Below are 24,448 nucleotides of genomic sequence, written 5' to 3'. Positions count from 1 at the left end.
GGGGCCTCTTCTCCTTTAGAGCCGCGCCGAGCCCATGGCCCACGTCCTGCGCGCAGAGTGCCGGTCCCGCGCGCCCCGCAGCCCCCGGCCCTGCCGCCTCCTCCCCAGGCTCCTCGCTACTGCTACCGTTTCCCCCGGCCACCTCCCACCACCCTGATATAAGACAAGCCCCCGTCTCCTCCCTTATCCCGGCACTATCCTTTCAGCCAGGATTACTGAGCATCAGTTTCCACTGCTTTGCACCCCCGCGGAGCACCGGGCCTGGATGAGGATGAGGCGTTCATTTGTGTTTCCCCGCTGAAGACGTATCTGACGGTGGTGTCCCCTGGCAGGCTCCCCTGTCTGGCAGAAAAGGCCCTAGGGCTGCAGCCTGTTTACAGTTTTGGGAAGAAGGGTCTTTGGCTGATCTCTTTGGGCACACTGCAGAGCAAGGCAACGATGTGCAGCTTCTCTTAAGGGATTCTGCAGCATGCACAAGGCGGCCTCGCGCAGACACCTGCAGCTTTAGAGCCGAGGGAATGGCGTCAAGCTGTGACAGGGGAGGTTCAGGCTGGATATCAGGATGAGGTTCTTCACCGAGAGGGTTGTCACACACTGGAGCAGGCTCCCCAGGGACGTAGTCACTGCACCAAGCCTGTCGGAGTTTAAGAAGCGTTTGGACTGTGCTTTTAGTCATATGGTCTGAATTTTTGGGCAGACCCGTGTGATGCTTGTGGGTCCCTTCCACCTCGGGATATTCTATGATTCTATGATTTCAGGGGAAGCAGAAATCATAGAATTAGACACAGCTTGTTGGCAGAGTGACAAACTGCCACACCAGGCCACGTCCCACCGCCCGGGAGACCCCCACCAGCCCTGTGGGGCGAAGCACCCTCACATCACAACCCTGGCTGCTACCCCCCCCCCGGGCTGATCAGAGCATTGCTTTTTCGCCCCGGCCACGGGGAAAGAACCGGCGAGGCCCCAAGCAGCCAGAGCTCCAGGCAGCCGGCGGCCCCCGGAGCCCCCCATTCGCGGTCCCCCTCTGCCCCCTAGCGGTCCTGCGGCGGGGAGCGGCCCCCTGGCGGCCGGGGACACCGGGCCGGTGGTCGCAGCCCCCGGGAGGCTGCTGCGGGGTTCTGTGGCCGTGAGGAACGGCAGCGAGGAGGGAGAGTTTCTGTGGAAGGGGAGAGAAGGGCAAGGCTGCACCCCCGAGTGGATGCGCAAGCTCGGAAGAAAGTTCAGGGGGCTTTGGGGATGCTGAGTAGGTCGACAGAAAAGAGGCGGATTGATGATCTAGTTCGGAGAACTAAAAGGATTCAAGCTGTCAGAAACACGGCCTGGCAGGGGAAATTAAAAGGACCGGGGACGGCTAGCCTGGAGTGGAAAGGCTGTGCGGAGGCATGGCAGGAGCCTGCAAAGCAGGAGAAAGGGAAGCATCTGTTCTCCATGTCCGTAGCAGACACAGAAAGGAGAGAGGCGTTTAATAGCAGGGAGACTCAGGTGTTAGGAGAAGCTTTCAAGTCAGGATGGTGCAGCACTGAACAGGTCACCAGGAGAATGGTGCAACCTGAACTGGTTAAACAGATCCTCAGAAACGACCCAGGAGGAGGTGATCCTACTGTGTGTCACTGGGGTGGATTAAATGACCTCCTGAGATCCCACCCGTCTCATTTTCTGCGCTGCTGTAATTAAAATCCGTATTGATCCTCTGTCAGAGACACAGCAAGAGGACCACCATCATTACTTCTTTGCTGCTGCCAACATGCTGTGTCCTGCACAGACATCTCACAACCTGTCCTGCCTCTGAGAGCTCCTCTGCTCCAAGGCAGGACCTCCAATAGGCAGGGTAAATGTGGATGCAGTGCCTCAGCCTTTCTCGCAGCACTGCGGCACAGTTCTTGGCTCGGTTTGCAGGCAACCAGTTGCAGAAACTGAACTAATTGCAGGCTCTTGGGATTTGTTCATAAGAGAACCAGTGTATTCCTCCTTCTTGTTATTGAGCATCAAGTGCCTGATGAGAGAGGGATTTGGGGAAAAGACAAGGCGGAGATATCTAGCACAAAATGATTAGCCAAAACCTATTGTTAATAAGCTGCTTATTCATATAATTGGAAATTATTTGCAGCCAGGGTGTGAGTACCGTCTCTCTGCACTGCTCTGATGGAGCAAGGCAGGTAGGTACTGGCCCAAGGGAGACCGCTGTGAGCATATATGATGGTGGTGGGAAGGCAGAGGAATTTACTGCCACTTTATTTTGTTATTGTCACTGTCTTGAAGGGCAGAGAAAGGCACGGTGATTTCAAGGGGAGGGAATCTGCCAGGCCACACCGACTGGAGCAATGCTTCCCACTGTGGCAAGCACAAGATGTCTGGGGAGCAGCAGCAGGACTGTCCCGCTCCTGTGTCCCTGCAACAGCTAGAATGAGAGTAAGCACAAGACAAGTAAACCCTGCCACTTCTTGTGCTTCCCAAGGCAGCCACCCGAGGCAGAGATGGCTGTGGAAGAGCTGAGTCCATCCCTGAGCTGTGACAGCCATGGCCAAAGAGACTTTAGCTGTGGCTACATGTACATTGTGGCTTGACAATTAAACTAGAGATTTCCACAGGTGGATTTGCTCTTGAGGAGAGCTGGCTGCATCCTGATTACCAGGAGAAAGGGTCCTAAGGGAGGTCAAGGGAAAGGAGAGGAAAAGCCACAGAAACCATTCCCCATTCCCTCCATTAGCTCTGCCCAGTGGCTGCACAAACAGTGGCATGCGGCACTGCACCCCACCACATCTTCCTCCTTCCCGTACCTCCACGGGGTTGAAGCCAAGCCTGCGAAGCACCAAGGCTCCTCTACAGGGAGAGGCTGAAGACACTTGGGTTGTCTGGTCTGGAGAAGAGAAGGCTCAAAGGCAACCTCATTGCTCTTTGCACCTTCCTGAGGAAGGGACACGGAGGTAATGGTCCCTTCTCCCCAGTAACTGATGACAGGACACATGGGAACAACACAAAGCTGTGCCAGAGGAGGTTCAGACCAGACAATAATAAAAAATTCTTTATTGTGAGGGTGGTCAGACACTGGAACAGGCTTCCTAGAGAGGTAGTGGCTGCCCCATGCCTGACGGCATTCAAGAGGCATTTGGATAATGTCCTCAATAACATGCTTTAACTTTTGGCTAGCCCTGAAGTCCTCAGGCAGTTGGACTTGATGAGCTTCATAGGCTCCTTCCAACTGAACTACTCTATTATTCTGAGGCCAAGGGCTGGCTGACTTTAATGATGTTGCTAGTGCAAGTGTCAGCACTCTTTCTGAGGCTGTCCCAGGGGTCTCTCAAAGACAACAGCTTGTCCTTGAATTCTAACACCTCGATGTCCTTATCAATAGGATTTAGCCAGTTCGGAAGACAATTAAATTACTCAAGTATGAATTTGGTTGTTAAACTGTAGCGAAAGATTTCTGTGCTAAGCCAAGTAGTAAGCCACAAAACTCAGTCATTTACTCCAACAGTGCTAGTGTGGGATAGGAGGGTACAGAGAGAAGGTAACTGCTATTGCTCTGATCTGCCTTCAACACTGCCCTCTCTCTCGGCTGCAGCACAGGCACAGAGTTATGATCCCTCCTGCTTCTGCTCTTCTCTTTTCCAGGTAAGGAAGGGATGCAGCAGTACAAGAGGCAAAGGGATCCTGGGTACATTTTTTCTCCTGCATTTGTCTAAGATCCTGTACAACGCATAGTATTCCAGCATTAGAAGAAGAATTTCCTGAAAGTTTTACCACGAAACCAAGTTCCTCTTCAGATGGAGAAATCCCTGCCCCGCTGGGAAAGGAAGAGGGTCAGCTCCAGTTCCTATTACCTGGAGATTCTGGGTTCTCCAGGCCCAGGAGCCAAGTCACACGGGGCGCAGTTTCCTCTTCAAGAACAGGCACATGCTCTTGACCAGAAAAATGGCCATAAGCTGACACTGGAACAACAACATCCTCTCAGAGAACTCCTGACACTGCATGGGGCATGGATGGACCCGTACCACGAGAAACACTACAGGACTGACTTCTACAAATACCCAGCCATCCGCTCGCTTATTTGTTTCCTTACCCTTCCCCTCTTGTGTCTTGAGGCCAGTCCCTCTAGTTCTACCGCTGGTTATCTGCAAGAAGAGGCTGACCCCCAGCTCCCCACACCTTCCTTTCAGGTAGCTGGAGAGAGCAATGAGGTCTGCCCTGAGCCTCCTCTTTTCCAGACCAAACACCCCCAGCTCCCTCAGCCACTCCTCACAGGACTTGTGTCCCAGGCCCTTCACCAGCCTCGGAGCCCTTCTCTGGACACGCTCCAGGGCCTCGATGTCCTTCTGGTAGTGAGGGGCCCAAAGCTGAACACAGCACTCGAGGTGCGGCCTCAAAGAAGTTGCTAAAGGAGAGAGAGAGAGGGCAGGCAGTGTGTGAGGTACACAGGATTGAGAGCACAGCTGAAATCAACCTCTGCTGGGACATGGCTGAAATCAGGGACAGGATTTCACCTGTGAAGACTTTATCTCATAGTGGGCATGTAGTTTGTGGAAGATGTGTCTTGTCATGTCTCTTAGCGAGGATTCATACTGTGCTTCTTATGCTTTGCAGTGGTCCAGTACCACCCTCTGTCATACGTCCCTGTAAGGTCCAGAACTACAGCGATGTGAGGAGAGCCTGGTGCAGAAGGAAAGACAGAGATGAATATGATAGAGATGAGTATGACACCTTAGCCATCACTGATTACTGTCTATCAGCATATCTCAACAAGGTTTGTACAGAGAGAAGCATGGTACTTGATGACACCTAGAAGGGGATGATCACTGTCACAACGCAGAAGCTGCAAGTTCAGGACTCAGTAGTGTGCTGGTGCCCACACTACGCACATTCTCATTTTTTCCTGAATAACTGAGATTAAGCTGCCTGTTTCTGAGTGATTATTTCTTTCTGAGGAAAATGTGGGGCATTTTGTAGATTTCTACCTCATTTTTTTCTGCTTTTCAGTGGTTTGTAGTACCCTCACCCAGGTTACTAAGAATCACAATAGCCATAGTAGGTCAGATCAAAAGTCTCCAACAGTGGCTAAAGCAGATAATTAGTTAAGAAAGAGTATAAAAACAGAGAAGCACAAAGAAACAGTTGTCCAGAATACTCTCTTAGCCTGCAGCAGTTCCCTGCGGAGGGCATTTTTATTATAAGAGCAATGACTAAATTCCTTTATCTCTTTAATTCTTCCATTTGTTCTGCTAGCACATAAAAACTTTTGGTACGTGAACATCCTGTGGCAGTGAGCTCCACACTTTATGCATGCATGCACGCATGGAAAATTTCCTTTTCTCCTTGTATCCTAGCTAGTGACTTGCTTCTTGTAAGACAATGAATTATTGCTCCTGTGCTCTTTCCCTGCTATTCCCAATTTTATACACTCCTGCAACATCATCCCTGTTCTTTCCTTTCCAAAAAGTTGTTTTAGTCATTTCTGTACAGAAGGTGACCCAGATCTTTCTCTGTCTTGGCTGTTTATCTCTGGTCACCAACTTAGCTGGCTAACTCAGAGTACAGACTCCACAGGTTTCTGTTGCAATATGCTTTGATTTATTTGGGGGCATAGTTTTATTCTTCTAAACTTTTTTTCAAGAGAACAAAATATTTGGAATTTCTTTTACTTAGTATCACAGGTCAATTCGACCCTCCCTTAGTTAGCTAAAATGTCTGTGAACAGGATTATAATATTGTGCTTATTCTAATAGTGGGAATCTGATGCAATTGGACATTTTACCTGGACATTACTAACCGGTTTGACCTTATCCAGAAACCCAAGGATATGCAACCAGGGGGATGGAGACTGTCTCTGCTGAGTGCCCCTACAATGTGTTGTATTTTTACATGTGCAAAGATTACAAGGCTGTGCAGGAAGCCTAGTGCAGAAAGACACACAAGAAAGAGTGTGCTGTCCTGGTCAGTACAGAAAAGATGACCAGCGCCTCTGAGAATTACACTGAAAAAGGAAGATACACCATAAATGATAACATCCAGAAGGGAGTTCACAACATCACCATCAAAAAGTTCACAGTATCACAGTACAAGACACTGGAGAATACTACTGATCATTTTCATTTGTGATCATTCTCAGCTCTCCTGAGTATATGAAATCAAGCTGGCTGTTTTCATAGGTGAATGCATTTTATATATATTTTTTTAAGTTGGAGAAATTCCTTTCTCCTCGTTTTCCCGCAGAAGAACTCTCTTTGTGCCCCATCTCCTCCACCCATTCTCTCCTCTCTATACTCCACAGTTCATCTTATCTATTCAGCTGCTCCTGAACCCCAGCTCCCTCACCATATCATCTCCAGTTCCTGAATCGTACTGGCAATCAAAAGGACATGCAGGGCCAGGAGGCCACGGTTAGCTGTCCATTTTCACAGCTGGCTGAGTGTCAGCCATGTCAGGAGCTGCTCTGAATGGCTTATTTCAATATTTCCACTGTTTCCCCTGTACTTAAAATCACCTCAGCCGTGCCTATAGAGACCTCGCTGTCAGTATGCCACCTCAGCAGCCGCACACTTGACCATCCACACCGTTTCACGTTGTTTCCTGTCACCAACAAAGGTCAGTCTTTCCTCTGCATGTATTTTACTTGGAGATGAAACAGCGAACATCTTCTGCTCCTTCTTCTCCAAAGACTCCTTTAAGTCCACTGAAACAGCCGTCAGTAATGAGGTACAAAGAAAACAAAACAGGTGAGCTGTCCCTCACTGCCACGTAAAAGGGGCAGCATGGGCCAGTCCGAGCACCAAAGGGTAGAAAAGGGCAGGTTCTGTCAGGCAATGTCCACTTTTGCCCTAAGTGGCAAAAGAATCCCCTTTGTTTATCAGCAAAGCAAGCGAGTAAGAACGGAAGAAGATAACCTAGCTTATCTCACAGTTGCAAAACTTGTTGAAAATGTTCTTCACATAAACAAAAAAAAAAAAACAAAAACAAAACAGAGAGAGAGAGAGAGAGAGAGCAAGAAGCTGTAACATTATAGGAAAAGGAAATAAATCTTAGACTAGAAAAGTGGCAAGGAGAAAAGAAAAGGCAAGCAGCTATTTTACCACATGTGGGAAAAGAAACCCATGAGGCTGCCCACAGAGCATTGGCCTCTCTGCCACCACGCCTGGAGGGGACTTTGGGCAAGGGCCTGGGCAGGGGGAACCCACCTGGGGAGCCCAGAGGGAAGGGCTGGGCTGCAGCAAAGGACCTGCCCCAGCTCCCAAGCCTCGGCACAGCCGAAGGAGCGCCCCGTTGCCACTGGCGTGAGGGCAGAGCGTGACAAGGGCCAAGCGAGAGCAGCAAAGGGCCTCTGGCGTCAAGACGGGCTGCGGTCTGCTCCCGGCCACTTCCCCAAACGCACCCTGAGCTCATCTTGATATTTGGTGGCGTTGCAAAACATGGGGAAGGACTTCCGTGGGAAGGCAAGACCTCAGGCACTTCCTCCAGCAGCGTCAGTGGGAGGCAGGAGGGCTCACCGGGCAGACGCGTTGCAATGGGGTGCGTTGGGCAGCCCCCGGCAATGCCCCTGCCCTGCGCTTGAGGAGGCCATGGAGCTGCGAGTCGTCCTCCTGCTGCCGCTCTGCTTCCCCGGTACGAGGAGGGCTGGGCATGGCTGGGGCTTCCCATGGGACACCCTTCCCAGTCCTGCTGCCTACAGGGCCCTGCAGTGCTGGGGCCCCGATACCGGCAGTCCTGGGAGCTGGGGAAGGGAAGGGAAGGGAAGGGAAGGGAAGGGAAGGGAAGGGAAGGGAAGGGAAGGGAAGGGAAGGGAAGGGAAGGGAAGGGAAGGGAAGGGAAGGGAAGGGAAGGGAAGGGAAGGGAAGGGAAGGGAAGGGAAGGGAAGGGAAGGGAAGGGAAGGGAAGGGAAGGGAAGGGAAGGGAAGGGAAGGGAAGGGAAGGGAAGGGAAGGGAAGGGAAGGGAAGGGAAGGGAAGGGAAGGGAAGGGAAGGGAAGGAGAAGCTCCAGTTCAGACCACCCCACACCTGGCTCCTCCAGGCTCACAGCCCAAGCCAGCCCTGCACCAGCTCCCCTCTCCCTCACCGCTTCTGGTATTCGCAGGTCTCCAAGCCCAAACACCTGGGGAGGTGAGCCAACGTGAAGGAAGCAACCTCTCTGTCCTGTGTCCTTACCCAGAAGAGGCTGACGATCAGGAACAGAAATCCTGGTGCCGCTGGACAGATCAAGGATGTCAGCTTCAAGTGGCATTAATCGGCACAGCAACGTACCCATACAAAAACTGGGCCACACAGGGGCACGTTACCATACAGGATGACCCCATACACAGGAATTTTTCCATCACCATGACTGACCTCCAGGTAGAGGATTCAGGCACATATTACTGTGCTTACCGGCAAAGCAATGTTCTACTGAAGAGGATCGTGCTGAATGTTTTCAAGGGTGAGTACCTTATCCCCACGCAAACTCCAGTCCTGTCAGGAGGCAACGTCACTGCTACCCCGCTCCATCCTCCTCCCGCACGCAGCGAGCGGCTTCCCCCGACCCCATCCATCAGCCCCCACCCTCACGCCCTCGCTCGCTGCCTTCCCTGCTCGCAGAGCACGGGGTGAAGGAGCCCTGCAGACCCCACGGGCCCCGAGGCGTACAGCTCCCTGCAGCTCAGCCCAAAATGCCCTGCCCAGGCTGACAGCCGCAGCCTGGCCCAGGTGCCCGGATTGTGCTGGGAGATGGATGCCCTCACGCCCCAGATCGTGGGTCAGACACCAGGTTTGTTGTTCTGCAGAGTTACACAAGCTGGAGTTGGACAGTGTCTCTGTGCAGTGCCCGTACCATGCCCTGGGCTACCGCTCTGAAAGAAAAGCCTGGTGCCGACATCTAGGTCAGACTGGCAGGTGTGAACTCGTGGTGAGTACATATACCACTTACACATGGAGTATCAACAAAGCCCAGAAAGACAGAGCCTCAATCCAGGATGACATCCAGAAAAGGACCGTCACCATCACCATGGAGAAGCTGCAGGCACAGGACTCCGGCGTGTACTGGTGTGCGCTCTACACATCCTACACATACATTCCATTCACCCGGATAATGGAGGTCCGGCTCTCTGTGGACAAGCGTGAGTACCTGCTGGCACATTTTGGCCTCGCCTCCCCTGCTTGCTCTCCCTCCTGACCTGTGCCCCACCACCGAGAACCCGACCCTCTCTCCAATTCTGTCTCTCTGTCTGCACAAACTTCTGTCTGCTCCTGCACAGGGTTGTTAAACACCTCCCTGCTACCTGCAGATCTCTGCCAGGGAGCTTTTCTGCCTGCACTTACAGCACTTCTGCCATGTCCTGGGATGGGTTCATGGAGCAGGGCTCCTCTGCAGCTCCTTGCCTCTCCCTCCCACCTTTCCATCCTTCTGCTGCTTCGCCTGCTCCCGATAGCTCCCGAAGACACGGGTCACAGCCTGGGTGCCTCGTCTGTGTTGGCTGTCACAGCACGCCCGGAGTTACACCCATGGTAGCAATGGCAGGGAAGTTCAGATGGGGGATGCACAACAGCCCAGTAATTATTCTTCTCTTCTTGTTTGTGATTGCAGGACCAGCTGCAACAACGTTGTCAGTGACTGCAGGCACGAGTCAAACTAACCCTCCTGGCAACAGCACACAACCACTGTAAGGTCAAAAGAAAGCCTCTGAGCTTGAACGCAGACAAGAGTTACTGATGTCCTGTCCACGACAGTCCTGTCTTCCTTGGGGAGGCAGTCTCAGGGCATCCCAAAGACTCCCGCTTACAGAGGAGCTGGATGGGACAGGCGTCCTTACAATGGACGACCTCTCCTCTTCCAGTTCCTGCCCAGAGCATAATTACAAAGGGAGAAGTGGACAGATGAAATCAAGTCCTAGCTTCCTGGGAACTGCCTTCTCTCCTCACTCAGTGCCATGTGGCAATGAATCCGTCTGGTCACTGTCATTTTCTGCACTCTTTCCCTGTCCTTGTTTCCCTGTTGTGTGAGGAAAGGATATTTTCAAGTTCGTTTCTTCCACGGTTTTCCTATGGGGCAGGGAGACATCTCCTGCACAGCACTGTGTAAACGCTTCGCTTCCTGGGGAGGGCTCGAGCTCTCATAGTGTGGAAGGGGACAAATTAGAATACAGCTTGGGAAGAGGAGGCCACTTTTGGAAGTGTATTTGAAACCTCATTTCTACAGAGATTCTCCCGCAGAATCATAGAATGACTCAGGCTGGAAAGGACCTTAAGGATCATCTCATTCCAACCCCCCTGCCATGGGCAGGAACACCACCCACTAGATCAGGTTGCTCAGTGCCTTGTCCAACCTGATGCTGAACACCTCCAGGGATGGGGCATCCAGAGCCTCTCTGGGCAACCTCTTCCAGTGCCTCACCACCCTCTGAGTGAAGAACTTCCTCCTAACCTCTAATCAAAATCTCCCCTCTTTTAGTTTAAAACCATTCCCCCTTGTCCTGTCCTTATCTGATTGAGCAAAAGGTGCTCTCCATCCCTTTTATAAGCCCCCTCTAAGTACTGAAAATCACAATGAAGTCACCCTGGAGCCTTCTCTTCTGTGCTGAACAGCCCGAGCTCTGTCTTTCTTTGTAGGACAGCTGCTCCAGCCCCTTGATCATCTTTGTGGCCCTCCTCTGGACCCACTCTAACACCCCCACATCCTTCTTGTGCTGGGGGCCCCAGACCTGGACAAAGCTCTCCAGGTGGGGCCTGACCAGGGCAGAGCAGAGGGGGACAATCCCCTCCCTCCTCTGCTCCTCTGTTGGTACACACCAGGATGCAGTTGGTTTTCTGGGCTGCAAGCTCGCTGCTGGCTCATGTCGAGCTTTTTGCCCACCAGAACCCCAAGTCCTTCTCCCCAGGGCTGCTCTCAGTGAGTTCTTCTCCCAGCCTGTCCTCATGTCTGGCATTGCTCCGGCCCAGGTGCAGCACCTTGCACCTGGACTTGTTGAACCTCATTAGGTTCATGTGGGCCCACTTCTCCAGCCTGCCCAGGTCCCTTTGGATGGCATCCCTTCCTTCTGGTGTATGGACTGCACCACTCAGCTTGGTGTCATCTGCAAACCTGCTGAGGGTGTGCTCGATCCCACTGTCTGTGTCGCTGAGAAAGATACTAAGAAGGAAGGATGAAGGACAGCATCTCATTCTGGGTGAGGTCCTTTTCTCTTCCATGGGCCAATCTGCTCCCCTTTCCTCTGTGTTTCCTTGACAGCTTATGGAGCTTCACCCTTTGGACCCTCCTAGGATTCTTCATCAATAAGGTGCTGGTAATGTTGCTCCTCGTTTTTCTTCTGAGAAGGGGAAGCTGCAGAAAAGAGGTAACCACACACCCGCAATGGCAAAAGCACACCTAGGCTCCAGAGAAGCCACAGGGTGGCATTTGCACGTGCTGTTTTTCCATGGCTCCCAAATGGGGAGCGAGAGGTGTGATACCGTCAGTTAACGCTCCAGAAAGGATGAGAAGCCCTCCGACGTGTACGCTTCACTACGTGAGCCAATGTCACTGAAGACCCTGCCCCCCTGTTTCTTTCAGAAACGCAGGACAGCAGAAGGCAGCCCTGGATAGATGCCTGAGGAGGAAAGGAGATGACGCTAGACCTGGGACCAAAAGGATCTCTGTTTTTAAGCTTGGAGACATGTCCAGAGAGAAATCCCAAACTGCAAGCTGTTGCCCTTGAGCTTCAGAGAACCCAGGCCGGCCTCCCACAGTAACCGAGGCCCGCTTTCCTCGCAGGCTCCCACCACGGCAACTCTTGGGGCTCATCAGGGCAGAAAGCAGCCCACGCCTGGCAAACCCTGCCACGCGGTGCAGGCTGGGCTCTGCCACCAGCCCGCCGGCTCTGCCAGGGGCAGCATGTCGCCACTTCTTGCCTCAGAGCCGTCCCGCTGGTACAGCAAACACGGCCTCACCCCAGAGCGCCCACACTTCCCTCACTTCCCTGCAAACCCTCGAGACTTCCCCATGGGCCCCCGCACCAGGGCCCTGTGCGGTTGTCCCACGTCAAATAAACTGTGCAAAAGCCCAGTGGCTCGGTTTGGTTTCTCCAGCTTGGCACACCGCGGGCAGGCAGCCCACGGGCTCGGTGCTGGGCACAGCATGGGCAACGAGGGGACTGGCTGTGGTGGAGGAGAGCCCCAGGAGGCATGGCATGCAGAGGAGGCTCCCTGCACACAGAGCCTCTCTGCTACCACACCTGGAGGGGACTTGGGGGAAGGGCCTGGGCAGGGGGCACTCGGAGAGCCCAGAGGGAAGGACTGGGCCGCAGCAAAGGACCTGCCCCGGCTCCCAAGCCTTGGCACAGCCGAAGGAGTGCCCCGTTGCCACTGGCGTGAGGGCAGAGCGTGACAAGGGCCAAGCGAGAGCAGCAAAGGGCCTCTGGCGTCAAGACGGGCTGCGGTCTGCTCCCGGCCACTTCCCCAAACGCACCCTGAGCTCATCTTGATATTCGGTGGCGTTGCAAAACATGGGGAAGGACTTCCGTGGGAAGGCAAGACCTCAGGCACTTCCTCCAGCAGCGTCAGTGGGAGGCAGGAGGGCTCACCGGGCAGACGCGTTGCAATGGGGTGCGTTGGGCAGCCCCCGGCAATGCCCCTGCCCTGTGCTTGAGGAGGCCATGGAGCTGCGAGTCGTCCTCCTGCTGCCGCTCTGCTTCCCCGGTACGAGGAGGGCTGGGCATGGCTGGGGCTTCCCATGGGACACCCTTCCCAGTCCTGCTGCCTGCAGGGCCCTGCAGTGGTGGGGCCCCGATACCGGCAGTCCTGGGAGCTGGGGAAGGGAAGGGAAGGGAAGGGAAGGGAAGGGAAGGGAAGGGAAGGGAAGGGAAGGGAAGGGAAGGGAAGGGAAGGGAAGGGAAGGGAAGGGAAGGGAAGGGAAGGGAAGGGAAGGGAAGGGAAGGGAAGGGAAGGGAAGGGAAGGGAAGGGAAGGGAAGGGAAGGGAAGGGAAGGGAAGGGAAGGGAAGGGAAGGGAAGGGAAGGGAAGGGAAGGGAAGGGAAGGGAAGGGAAGGGAAGGGAAGGGAAGGGAAGGGAAGGGAAGGGAAGGGAAGGGAAGGGAAGGGAAGGGAAGGGAAGGGAAGGGAAGGGAAGGGAAGGGAAGGGAAGGGAAGGGAAGGGAAGGGAAGGGAAGGGAAGGGAAGGGAAGGGAAGGGAAGGGAAGGGAAGGGAAGGGAAGGGAAGGGAAGGGAAGGGAAGGGAAGGGAAGGGAAGGGAAGGGAAGGGAAGGGAAGGGAAGGGAAGGGAGGAGAAGCCCCAGTTCAGACCACCCCACACCTGGCTCCTCCAGGCTCACAGCCCAAGCCAGCCCTGCACCAGCTCCCCTCTCCCTCACCGCTTCTGGTATTCACAGGTCTCCAAGCCCAAACACCTGAGGAGGTGAGCCAACGTGAAGGAAGCAACCTCTCTGTCCTGTGTCCTTACCCAGCAGAGGTTGACGATCAGGAACAGAAATCCTGGTGCCGGAGGACCGATCAAGGATGTCAGCATCAAGTGGTATTAATCGGCACAACAACGTACCCATACACAAACCGGGCCACACAGGGGCATGTTACCATACAGGATGACCCCATACACAAGAATTTTTCCATCACCATGACTGACCTCCAGGTAGAGGATTCAGGCACATATTACTGTGCTTACCGGCAAAGCAATGTTCCACTGAAGAGGATCTCACTGAATGTTTTCAAGGGTGAGTACCTTATCCCCACGCAAACTCCAGTCCTGTCAGGAGGCAACGTCACTGCTGCCCCGCTCCATCCTCCTCCCGCACGCAGCGAGCAGCTTCCCCCGACCCCATCCATCAGCCCCCACCCTCACGCCCTCGCTCGCCGCCTTCCCTGCTCGCAGAGCACGGGGTGAAGGAGCCCCGCAGACCCCATGGGCCCCAGGGCGCACGGCTCCCTGCAGCCCTGCCCAAAGTGCCCTGCCCGGGCTGACGGCCACAGCCTGGCCCAGGTGCCCGGATTGTGCTGGGAGATGGATGCCCTCACGCCCCAGATCGTGGGTCAGACACCAGGTTTGTTGTTCTGCAGAGTTACACAAGCTGGAGTTGGACAGTGTCTCTGTGCAGTGCCCGTACCATGACCAGGCTTACCTCTATGGAAGAAAAGTCTGGTGCCGACATCTAGGTCAGACTGGCAGGTGTGAACTCGTGGTGAGTACATATACCACTTACACATGGAGTATCAACAAAGCCCAGAAAGACAGAGCCTCAATCCAGGATGACATCCAGAAAAGGACCGTCACCATCACCATGGAGAAGCTGCAGGCACAGGACTCCGGCGTGTACTGGTGTGCGCTCTACATGTCCTACCCAAACATTCATTTCACCCGGATAATGGAGGTCCGGCTCTCTGTGGACAAGCGTGAGTACCTGCTGGCACATTTTGGCCTCGCCTCCCCTGCTTGCTCTCCCTCCTGACCTGTGCCCCACCACCGAGAACCCGACCCTCTCTCCAACTCTGTCTCTCTGTCTGCACAAGCTTCTGTCTGCTCCTGCACAGGGTTGTTAAACACCTCCCTGCTACCTGCAGATCTCTGCCAGGGAGCTTTTCTGCCTGCACTTACAGCACTTCTGCCACGTCCTGGGATGGGTTCATGGAGCAGGGCTCCTCTGCAGCTCCTTGCCTCTCCCTCCCACCTTTCCATCCTTCTGCTGCTTCGCCTGCTCCCGATAGCTCCCGAAGACACGGGTCACAGCCTGGGCGCCTCGTCTGTGTTGGCTGTCACAGCACGCCCGGAGTTACACCCATGGTAGCAATGGCAGGGAAGTTCAGATGGGGGATGCACAACAGCCCAGTAATTATTCTTCTCTTCTTGTTTGTGATTGCAGGACCAGCTGCAACAACGTTGTCAGTGACTGCAGGCACGAGTCAAACTAACCCTCCTGGCAACAACACACAACCACAGTAAGGCCAAAAAGAAAACACCAAAAAGCCTCTGAGCTTGAACGCAGACAAGAGTTACTGATGTCCTGTCCACGACAGTCCTGTCTTCCTTGGGGAGGCAGTCTCAGGGCATCCCAAAGACTCCTGCTTACAGAGGAGCTGGATGGGACAGGCGTCCTTACAATGGACGACCTCGCCTCTTCCAGTTCCTGCCCAGAGCATAATTACAAAGGGAGAAGCAGACTGATGAAATCAAGTCCTAGCTTCCTGGGAACTGCCTTCTCTCCTCACTCACTGCCATGTGGCAATGAATCCGTCTGGTCACTGTCATTTTCTGCACTCTTTCCCTGTCCTTGTTTCCCTGTTGTGTGAGGAAAGGATATTTTCAAGTTCGTTTCTTCCACGGTTTTCCTATGGGGCAGGGAGACATCTCCTGCACAGCACTGTGTAAACGCTTCACTACCTGGGGAGGGCTCGAGCTCTCATAGTGTGGAAGTGGACAAATTAGAATACAGCTTGGGAAGAGGAGGCCACTTTTGGAAGTGTATTTGAAACCTCATTTCTACAGAGATTCTCCCGCAGAATCATAGAATGACTCAGGCTGGAAAGGACCTTAAGGATCATCTCATTCCAACCCCCCTGCCATGGGCAGGAACACCACCCACTAGATCGGGTTGCTCAGTGCCTTGTCCAACCTGATGCTGAACACCTCCAGGGATGGGGCATCCAGAGCCTCTCTGGGCAACCTCTTCCTGTGCCTCACCACCCTCTGAGTGAAGAACTTCCTCCTAACCTCTAATCAAAATCTCCCCTCTTTTAGTTTAAAACCATTCCCCCTTGTCCTGTCCTTATCTGATTGAGCAAAAGGTGCTCTCCATCCCTTTTATAAGCCCCCTCTAAGTACTGAAAATCACAATGAAGTCACCCTGGAGCCTTCTCTTCTGTGCTGAACAGCCCGAGCTCTGTCTTTCTTTGTAGGACAGCTGCTCCAGCCCCTTGATCATCTTTGTGGCCCTCCTCTGGACCCACTCTAACACCCCCACATCCTTCTTGTGCTGGGGGCCCCAGACCTGGACAAAGCTCTCCAGGTGGGGCCTGACCAGGGCAGAGCAGAGGGGGACAATCCCCTCCCTCCTCTGCTCCTCTGTTGGTACATGCCAGGATGCAGTTGGCCTTCCGGGCTGCAAGCTCGCTGCTGGCTCATGTCGAGCTTTTTGCCCACCAGAACACCCAAATCCTTCTCCCCAGGGCTGCTCTCAGTGAGTTCTTCTCCCAGCCTGTCCTCATGTCTGGCATTGCTCCGACCCAGGTGCAGCACCTCGCACCTGGACTTGTTGAACCTCATTAGGTTCACGTGGGCCCACTTCTCCAGCCTGCCCAGGTCCCTTTGGATGGCATCCCTTCCTTCTGGTGTATGGACTGCACTGCTCAGCTTGGTGTCATCTGCAAACTTGCTGAGGGTGTGCTCGATCCCACTGTCTGTGTCGCTGAGAAAGATACTAAGAAGGAAGGATGAAGGACAGCATCTCATTCTGGGTGAGGTCCTTTTCTCTTCCATGGGCCAATCTGCTCCCCTTTCCTCTGTGTTTCCTTGACAGCTTATGGAGCTTCACCCTTTGGACCCTCCTAGGATTCTTCATCAATAAGGTGCTGGTAATGTTGCTCCTCGTTTTTCTTCTGAGAAGGGGAAGCTGCAGAAAAGAGGTAACCACACACCCGCAATGGCAAAAGCACACCTAGGCTCCAGAGAAGCCACAGGGTGGCATTTGCACGTCCTGTTTTTCCATGGCTCCCAAATGGGGAGCGAGAGGTGTGATATGGTCGGTTAACGCTCCAGAAAGGATGAGAAGCCCTCCGACGTGTATGGTTCACTACATGGGCCAATGTCACTGAAGACCCTGCCTCCCTGTTTCTTTCAGAAACACAGGACAGCAGAAGGCAGCCCTGGATAGATGCCTGAGGAGGAAAGGAGCTGACGCTAGACCTGGGACCAAAAGGATCTCTGTTTTTAAGCTTGGAGACATGTCCAGAGAGAAATCCCAAACTGCAAGCTGTTGCCCTTGAGCTTCAGAGAACCCAGGCCGGCCTCCCACAGTAACCGAGGCCCGCTTTCCTCGCAGGCTCCCACCACGGCAACTCTTGGGGCTCATCAGGGCAGAAAGCAGCCCACGCCTGGCAAATCCTGCCACGTGGTGCAGGCTGGGCTCTGCCACCAGCCCGCCGGCTCTGCCAGGGGCAGCATGTCGCCACTTCTTGCCTCAGAGCCGTCCCGCTGGTACAGCAAACACGGCCTCACCCCAGAGCGCCCACACTTCCCTCACTTCCCTGCAAACCCTCGAGACTTCCCCACGGGCCCCCGCACCAGGGCCCTGTGCGGTTGTCCCACGTCAAATAAACTGTGCAAAAGCCCAGTGGCTCGGTTTGGTTTCTCCAGCTTGGCACACCACGGGCAGGCAGCCCACGGGCTCGGTGCTGGGCACAGCATGGGCAACGAGGGGACTGGCTGTGGTGGAGGAGAGCCCCAGGAGGCATGGCATGCAGAGGAGGCTCCCTGCACACAGAGCCGCGGCCTCTCTGCTACCACACCTGGAGGGGACTTGGGGGAAGGGCCTGGGCAGGGGGCACTCGGAGAGCCCAGAGGGAAGGGCTGGGCTGCAGCAAAGGACCTGCCCCGGCTCCCAAGCCTCGGCACAGCTGAAGGAGCGCCCCGTTGCCACTGGCGTGAGGGCAGAGCGTGACAAGGGCCAAGCGAGAGCAGCAAAGGGCCTCTGGCGTCAAGACGGGCTGCGGGCTGCTCCCGGCCACTTCCCCAAACGCACCCTGAGCTCATCTTGATATTCGGTGGCGTTGCAAAACATGGGGAAGGACTTCCGTGGGAAGGCAAGACCTCAGGCACTTCCTCCAGCAGCGTCAGTGGGAGGCAGGAGGGCTCACCGGGCAGACGCGTTGCAATGGGGTGCGTTGGGCAGCCCCCGGCAATGCCCCTGCCCTGCGCTTGAGGAGGCCATGGAGCTGCGAGTCGTCCTCCTGCTGCCGCTCTGCTTCCCCGGTACGAGGAGGGCTGGGCATGGCTGGGGCTTCCCATGGGACACCCTTCCCAGTCCTGCTGCCTGCAGGGCCCTGCAGTGGTGGGGCCCCGATACCGGCAGTCCTGGGAGCTGGGGAAGGGAAGGGAAGGGAAGGGAAGGGAAGGGAAGGGAAGGGAAGGGAAGGGAAGGGAAGGGAAGGGAAGGGAAGGGAAGGGAAGGGAAGGGAAGGGAAGGGAAGGGAAGGGAAGGGAAGGGAAGGGAAGGGAAGGGAAGGGAAGGGAAGGGAAGGGAAGGGAAGGGAAGGGAAGGGAAGGGAAGGGAAGGGAAGGGAAGGGAAGGGAAGGGAAGGGAAGGGAAGGGAAGGGAAGGGAAGGGAAGGGAAGGGAAGGGAAGGGAAGGGAAGGGAAGGGAAGGGAAGGGAAGGGAAGGGAAGGGAAGGGAAGGGAAGGGGGAAGGGAAGGGAAGGGAAGGGAAGGGAAGGGAAGGGAAGGGAAGGGAAGGGAAGGGAAGGGAAGGGAAGGGAAGGGAAGGGAAGGGAAGGGAAGGGAAGGGAAGGGAAGGGAAGGGAAGGGAAGGGAAGGGAAGGGAAGGGAAGGGAAGGACAAGCCCCAGTTCAGACCACCCCACACCTGGCTCCTCCAGGCTCACAGCCCAAGCCAGCCCTGTACCAGCTCCCCTCTCCCTCACCGCTTCTGGTATTCGCAGGTCTCCAAGCCCAAACACCTGAGGAGGTGAGCCAACGTGAAGGAAGCAACCTCTCTGTCCTGTGTCCTTACCGAGCAGAGTATCAGTACCGGGAACAGAAATCCTGGTGCCGCTGGACAGATCAAGGATGTCAGCATCAAGTGGCAATAATCGGCACAACAACATACCAGTACACAGACTGGGCCAGACAGGGACACGTTACCATACAGGATGACCCCATACACAGGAATTTTTCCATCACCATGACTGACCTCCAGGTAGAGGATTCAGGCACATATTACTGTGCTTACCGGCAAAGCAATGTTCTACTGAAGAGGATCTTGCTGAATGTTTTCAAGGGTGAGTACCTTATCCCCACGCAAACTCCAGTCACGTCAGGAGGCAACGTCACTGCTGCCCCGCTCCACTCTCCTCCCGCACGCAGCGAGCGGCTTCCCCCGACCCCATCCATCAGCCCCCACCCTCACACCCTCGCTCGCCGCCTTCCCTGCTCGCAGAGCACGGGGTGAAGGAGCCCTGCAGACCCCATGGGCCCCAGGGCGCACGGCTCCCTGCAGCCCTGCCCAAAGTGCCCTGCCTGGGCTGATGGCCGCAGCCTGGCCCACGTGCCCAGATCGTGCCGGGAGATGGATGCCCTCACACCCCAGATCATGGGTCAGACACCAGGTTTGTTGTTCTGCAGAATTTCACAAGCTGGAGTTGGACAATCTCTCTGTGCAGTGCCCGTACCATGACCAGGCTTACCTCTATGGAAGAAAGGCCTGGTGCCGATATGTTGATCAGACTGGCTGGTGTGAACTCGTGGTGAGCACAGTGAACACTTACACACGGGGTATCAAAAAAGGCCAGAAAGACAGAGCCTCAATCCAGGATGACACCCAGAAAAGGACCGTCACCATCACCATGGAGAAGCTGCAGGCACAGGACTCCGGCGTGTACTGGTGTGCGCTCTACATGCCCCACGCAAGCATTCCATTCACCCGGATAATGGAGGTCCGGCTCTCTGTGGACAAGCGTGAGTACCTGCTGGCACGTTTTGGCCTCGCCTCCCCTGCTTGCTCTCCCTCCTGACCTGTGCCCCACCACCGAGAACCCGACCCTCTCTCCAACTCTGTCTCTCTGTCTGCACAAGCTTCTGTCTGCTCCTGCACAGGGTTGTTAAACACCTCCCTGCTACCTGCAGATCTCTGCCAGGGAGCTTTTCTGCCTGCACTTACAGCACTTCTGCCACGTCCTGGGATGGGTTCATGGAGCAGGGCTCCTCTGCAGCTCCTTGCCTCTCCCTCCCACCTTTCCATCCTTCTGCTGCTTCGCCTGCTCCCGATAGCTCCCGAAGACACGGGTCACAGCCTGGGCGCCTCGTCTGTGTTGGCTGTCACAGCACGCCCGGAGTTACACCCATGGTAGCAATGGCAGGGAAGTTCAGATGGGGGATGCACAACAGCCCAGTAATTATTCTTCTCTTCTTGTTTGTGATTGCAGGACCAGCTGCAACAACGTTGTCAGTGACTGCAGGCACGAGTCAAACTAACCCTCCTGGCAACAACACACAACCACAGTAAGGCCAAAAAGAAAACACCAAAAAGCCTCTGAGCTTGAACGCAGACAAGAGTTACTGATGTCCTGTCCATGACAGTCCTGTCTTCCTGGGGGAGGCAGTCTCTGGGCATCCCAAAGACTCCCTCTTACAGAGGAGCTGGATGGGACAGGTGTCCTTACAATGGACGACCTCTCCTCTTCCAGTTCCTGCCCAGAGCATAATTACAAAGGGAGAAGTGGACAGATGAAATCAAGTCCTAGCTTCCTGGAAATGTAGTTGCCTGCGTAATTCTTTGGGCTGTTCTCTTTGCAGCAATAGAAACCCTCAGATTCTGTCCCAAAGCCTGTCTTGACTTTGTTTATTCCTGTCCGTGAATAGTCAACAGTGAAGTAATCTTTGTCTACTATTTCATCCTTCATTTGCCAGGTTGTTAAATGTAAAGGATTTTCTTTCCCCATTGGGTATCTGTTGTCATGAATACTACATCAGCACCCAAGAGTACAATCACACATCATCTCCTAGTTTGCAAGGTGCAGGGAAACCTAGGAGGAAAAAAGCAGTACTTGCTTCAGAGAGCCTGGAATTGTGCTCTGAACTTTAAATAGTGGTTTGTTTTAAAGGGACAAATAGTAGTTTAGCAAAAACTCAGAAGGCTCAGCCAGTTACAACAATCAAGACAGAATTCCTCCCAAAGAACCTGATCCCCTCCTTCCAAGTACATGAAAGCTATTCCTGCCCCTTTTTTGGTCACCGTTTGGTAATGGGCTATGCCAGCATCATGCTGTGCTGTTATCTAACACTGGTAACTCCTTTGCTCTTCCTGCTTCAGCCCAGATGTAAACACCTACATCATAATCTCTGTGGTCCTGTACCTCCTGCTCCTCCTGGTAGTTATCATCTTGATAACATCGTGCATCAGGCACCACAAAAAGATGAAGAGAAGAGGTATGTGGAAACTGGTGATGCCTCATTTTCTATTCTGGCTTTCTCTGACCATCATTTTTCCACTCCAAGTGAGCTTATTCCCAACTCACTGTGCCCTGGAGAAGATAAGGCACGCACAGCCTGGGAAGCCTCAAGGCAGGCTCCTTGCTGTGATCTCCTCTCACAGTAAGTCAAAGCCACGTTCCTCCAGACATGCACAGAACGTGTCCTAACACTTCAGAGAAGTGAAGTGGGGGCAACGTGTTCACCAGATTCGGGGTAGATGGGTCCCATTGGCACAGCCATCACTTCATTCACTGGGCAATCCCAAAGCCTTTTCCAAAACTCCTGTAGCACAGACAACATCCAGATAATTGTCATGGATTTCTCTACTTCTAAAACCTCTGGTTTTGGTTCTTTCCAAAGGTAACAGGCAAGCAGAGGACACCTATGACAAACCAGAGGACACAACGCAGGTAAGGAAAGGGACTGATTTCCCACACAGCACCTGAATGGTGGAGAGAAAGAGGGCAATGGAAGGAAACTCCACTGGGGAAAACAAAACAAAACAAAACAAAAACAAACACGGTGGAGTAAATTACAGTAATTTCCGAGAAATTACTCAAAGACTAGAAAGCAAGGCTAGAAGATGAGGTTGTAACAAATATCAAGGAGAGGAGATGAAGGAAAGAATTTTCTGTCCTTTCACCTCTGTCATGACCAAAGGTAACATTTTACATGACTTCTCCTTTCCCCCTAGGAAAATCTTGTTCCCTTGATAACAGCTGTGTCTTGGCACTGAATCATGCTGACAGTTGTTTACCCTTTCTTTTCATAGCTTGAGAGCACTGAAAGAATGGGAAGTCCCAAGGATGACAGCAAAGACCTAAAATATGTTACCCTGGACTTTAAATCCCAACGCAGCCCTGAGGAACCTCTCTACTGTAATGTTGAACCAGATCAGGCTCCCAAGATCCCCAAAGATGAAAATGTGGAATATGCTATCATTGCACACGGTTAACGACAAAAAAACAAAGAATGAAGCACAGAACCCCACAACAATCCAGAAATGGGAGGAATGAACTGGAAAAAGAACTGGAATAGAAAGTGGGAATGGGGAATAGAAAATGTGTGCATGGACACTGGGGAAAGAGCTATGGTTTTGCTGTCATGTGTATGTTGCCTATGCATTTTAAGACCTCTCTCCTATTAGAGGCCAGTAGAGAATTTTGTCACAAGTATGCAGATTCTCTCAGGTCAGACAGAGGTGCTGGTTAATTCTCAGGATCCCTTGCACATTTGCTTTTTTTTTTTTTTGATTCTATTAAAATGCAGACTCTTATGGAGAGGCAGGTGTGGAGGAGTATCCTTTTGAAAAAGAGCAGTATTTGCCTGGCCATGGACGGGTTTGGTATTTCAACTATATTCACTGGAAGAAGCTCTATCCCACTCCTAAGGGTTCAGTTATTATGGCCAGGCAAACTCATTCCAGTGTTCTAGGATTAAACTCTCACCTTGCTACCATTGGATTCATTTGCCATGTTATGGGTGGGGGATTTGAGCTCTGGAATATAGGAATAAGCAGAACCAACATCTGCCTGACAGCAAGTAGCCTGAGTACTTCAACAAGCTGAAACACTGCATTGCAAATTTTGCAAACTGAAGGTTCTGCTATATAAATATGAACACTAGAAGGTCTTCCAGCTAAAAAAATAGCGATGCATATGTGCAATACATATACTTTCCGATACTTTATGCAAATCCCTGTATAGCCTAAACTTATCAGTCTGCTTAGGTAATAATTAAGATGGTAAGAGGCTTTCAAACTGAAGCCAAATATCCAGATATTGATCAAGAAGAGCATGCATGCTGGATTTGGGAGTGGGGGGAATGAGGGTGATATCACTACTGGGTGCAAGTACAAGCATCCCTTTATGGAGTGCAGAGGGTTCTGGGGTGGATTCAGTGTGTGGATTACATTCATGAGAGCCTTCAACACTATATCCTCTAGACAACTCAATTATTTCCCAGCTTGAGGGTTGAATTTGCTGTCATGGTCATCTGCAGCTACAGCACATTTATGGAGTCTCTGAGGCCTGGACACTTACAACAGAATGAAGGAAAAGGTGAAATGTGAAGTTACAGTTACGGCTTTCCATGTGTAGCTTGTGCAGACTACCCCATCCTTCCACCATGTCCTAACAGGAGACTCTTCACTCTGTTTAAAAACTTTTGGCTGGTCTGCTGTCCTACAGCCTCTGTTCCTCTCCAGCTGGCTGCTTAAACCAAAGTAGTGTAGGATAAAGACAAGCGGGGAGAACATAGAATTATAGAATCATTGATGTTGAAAAAGACCTTCATGATCATCTGGTCCAACCATCCCCCTACCACCGCTATCACCCACTAAACCATGTCCCTAAGCACCAGGCCCAACCTTTCCTTGAACACCCCCAGGGACGGTGACTCCACCACCTCCCTGGGCAACCCATCTCAATGCCTGACCGCTCTTTCTGAGAAGAAATGTCTCCTCATTTCCAACCTGAACTTCCCGTGTTGCAATTTGAGGCAATTCCCTCTAGTCCTATCTCCGGTTATGTGTGAGAAGAGGCCGACCCCCAGCTCCCCACACCTTCCTTTCAGGCAGTTGCAGAGAGCAGTAAGGTCTCCCCTGAGCCTCCTCTTCTCCAGACCAAACACCCCCAGTTCCCTCAGGTGCTCCTCACAGGACTTGTGTCCCAGGCCCTTCACCAGCCTTGGAGCCCTTCTGTGGACACGCTGCAGGGCTTCAATGTCCTTCTAGGACTGAGGGGCCCAAAGCCGAACACAGTACTCAAGGTGCGGCCTCACCAGAGCAGAGTACAGGGGGACGATCATCTCCCTGGTCCCACTGGCTGCACTATTCCTGATACAAGCCAGGATGCCGTTGGCCTTCTTGGCCATCTGGGCACACTGCCGGCTCGTGTGCAGGTGAGCATCAATCAGCACCCCCAGATCCTTTCCCTCTGCACAGCTTTCCAGCCACTCTCCCCCAAGCCTGAAGACTTGCAAGGGGTTGTTGTGGCCAAAGTGCAGGACCCTGCACTTAGCCATGTTGAACATCATCCCATTGGCCTCTGCCTATCGACCCAACCTGTCCAGGTCCCTCTGCAGGGCCTCCCTACCCTCCAGCAGGTCGACACTTCCCCTCAACTTGGTGCCATCTGCAAACTTACCAAGGGTGCACTCAATTCCCTCATCCAAATCATCAATAACAATATTAAAGAGGATGGGCCCCAACACTGACCCCCGGGGAACACCACTTGTGATCAGTCACCACCTGGATTTCACTCCATTCACCACCACGCTCTGGACCCGGCCATCCAGTCAGTTTTTAACCCAGCAGAGCGTGTACCTGTCC

The 24,448-nt window shown here is 53.5% G+C and overlaps 1 protein-coding gene across 1 annotated transcript; it reads left to right on the top strand.

Annotated features, from left to right (window-relative positions):
- The first annotated feature begins 7,402 nt into the window (after positions 1–7,402).
- Positions 7,403–22,755, top strand: LOC125183590 (polymeric immunoglobulin receptor). The gene is made up of 15 exons (XM_066982803.1): positions 7,403–7,593; positions 8,062–8,400; positions 8,744–9,076; positions 13,317–13,655; positions 13,999–14,331; positions 14,799–14,874; positions 16,452–16,557; positions 16,773–16,800; positions 17,690–17,902; positions 18,588–18,926; positions 19,270–19,602; positions 20,070–20,145; positions 20,957–21,072; positions 21,478–21,527; positions 21,890–22,755. The coding sequence occupies exons 1-15, from the start codon at positions 7,551–7,553 to the stop codon at positions 22,070–22,072; spliced, it is 2,907 nt and encodes a 968-aa protein (XP_066838904.1). The 5' UTR covers positions 7,403–7,550; the 3' UTR covers positions 22,073–22,755.
- Positions 22,756–24,448: the final 1,693 nt, after the last annotated feature.

Source organism: Anser cygnoides, chromosome 25 (genome assembly GCF_040182565.1).
Source record: "Anser cygnoides isolate HZ-2024a breed goose chromosome 25, Taihu_goose_T2T_genome, whole genome shotgun sequence".
Lineage (NCBI taxonomy): Eukaryota > Metazoa > Chordata > Aves > Anseriformes > Anatidae > Anser > Anser cygnoides.
Note: the sequence above shows the minus strand (reverse complement) of the source record. Positions and strands in the feature narration are given on the sequence as shown.

Bases quoted from the DNA above. Each gene is read 5' to 3' on its own strand.
- LOC125183590 (XM_066982803.1), top strand. From the start codon at position 7,551: ATGGAGCTGCGAGTCGTCCTCCTGCTGCCGCTCTGCTTCCCCG. The intron at 14,875-16,451 runs GTAAGGCCAAAA...TTTCCTTGACAG, and splicing joins GGCAACAACACACAACCACA to CTTATGGAGCTTCACCCTTT. The intron at 20,146-20,956 runs GTAAGGCCAAAA...TTCCTGCTTCAG, and splicing joins GGCAACAACACACAACCACA to CCCAGATGTAAACACCTACA.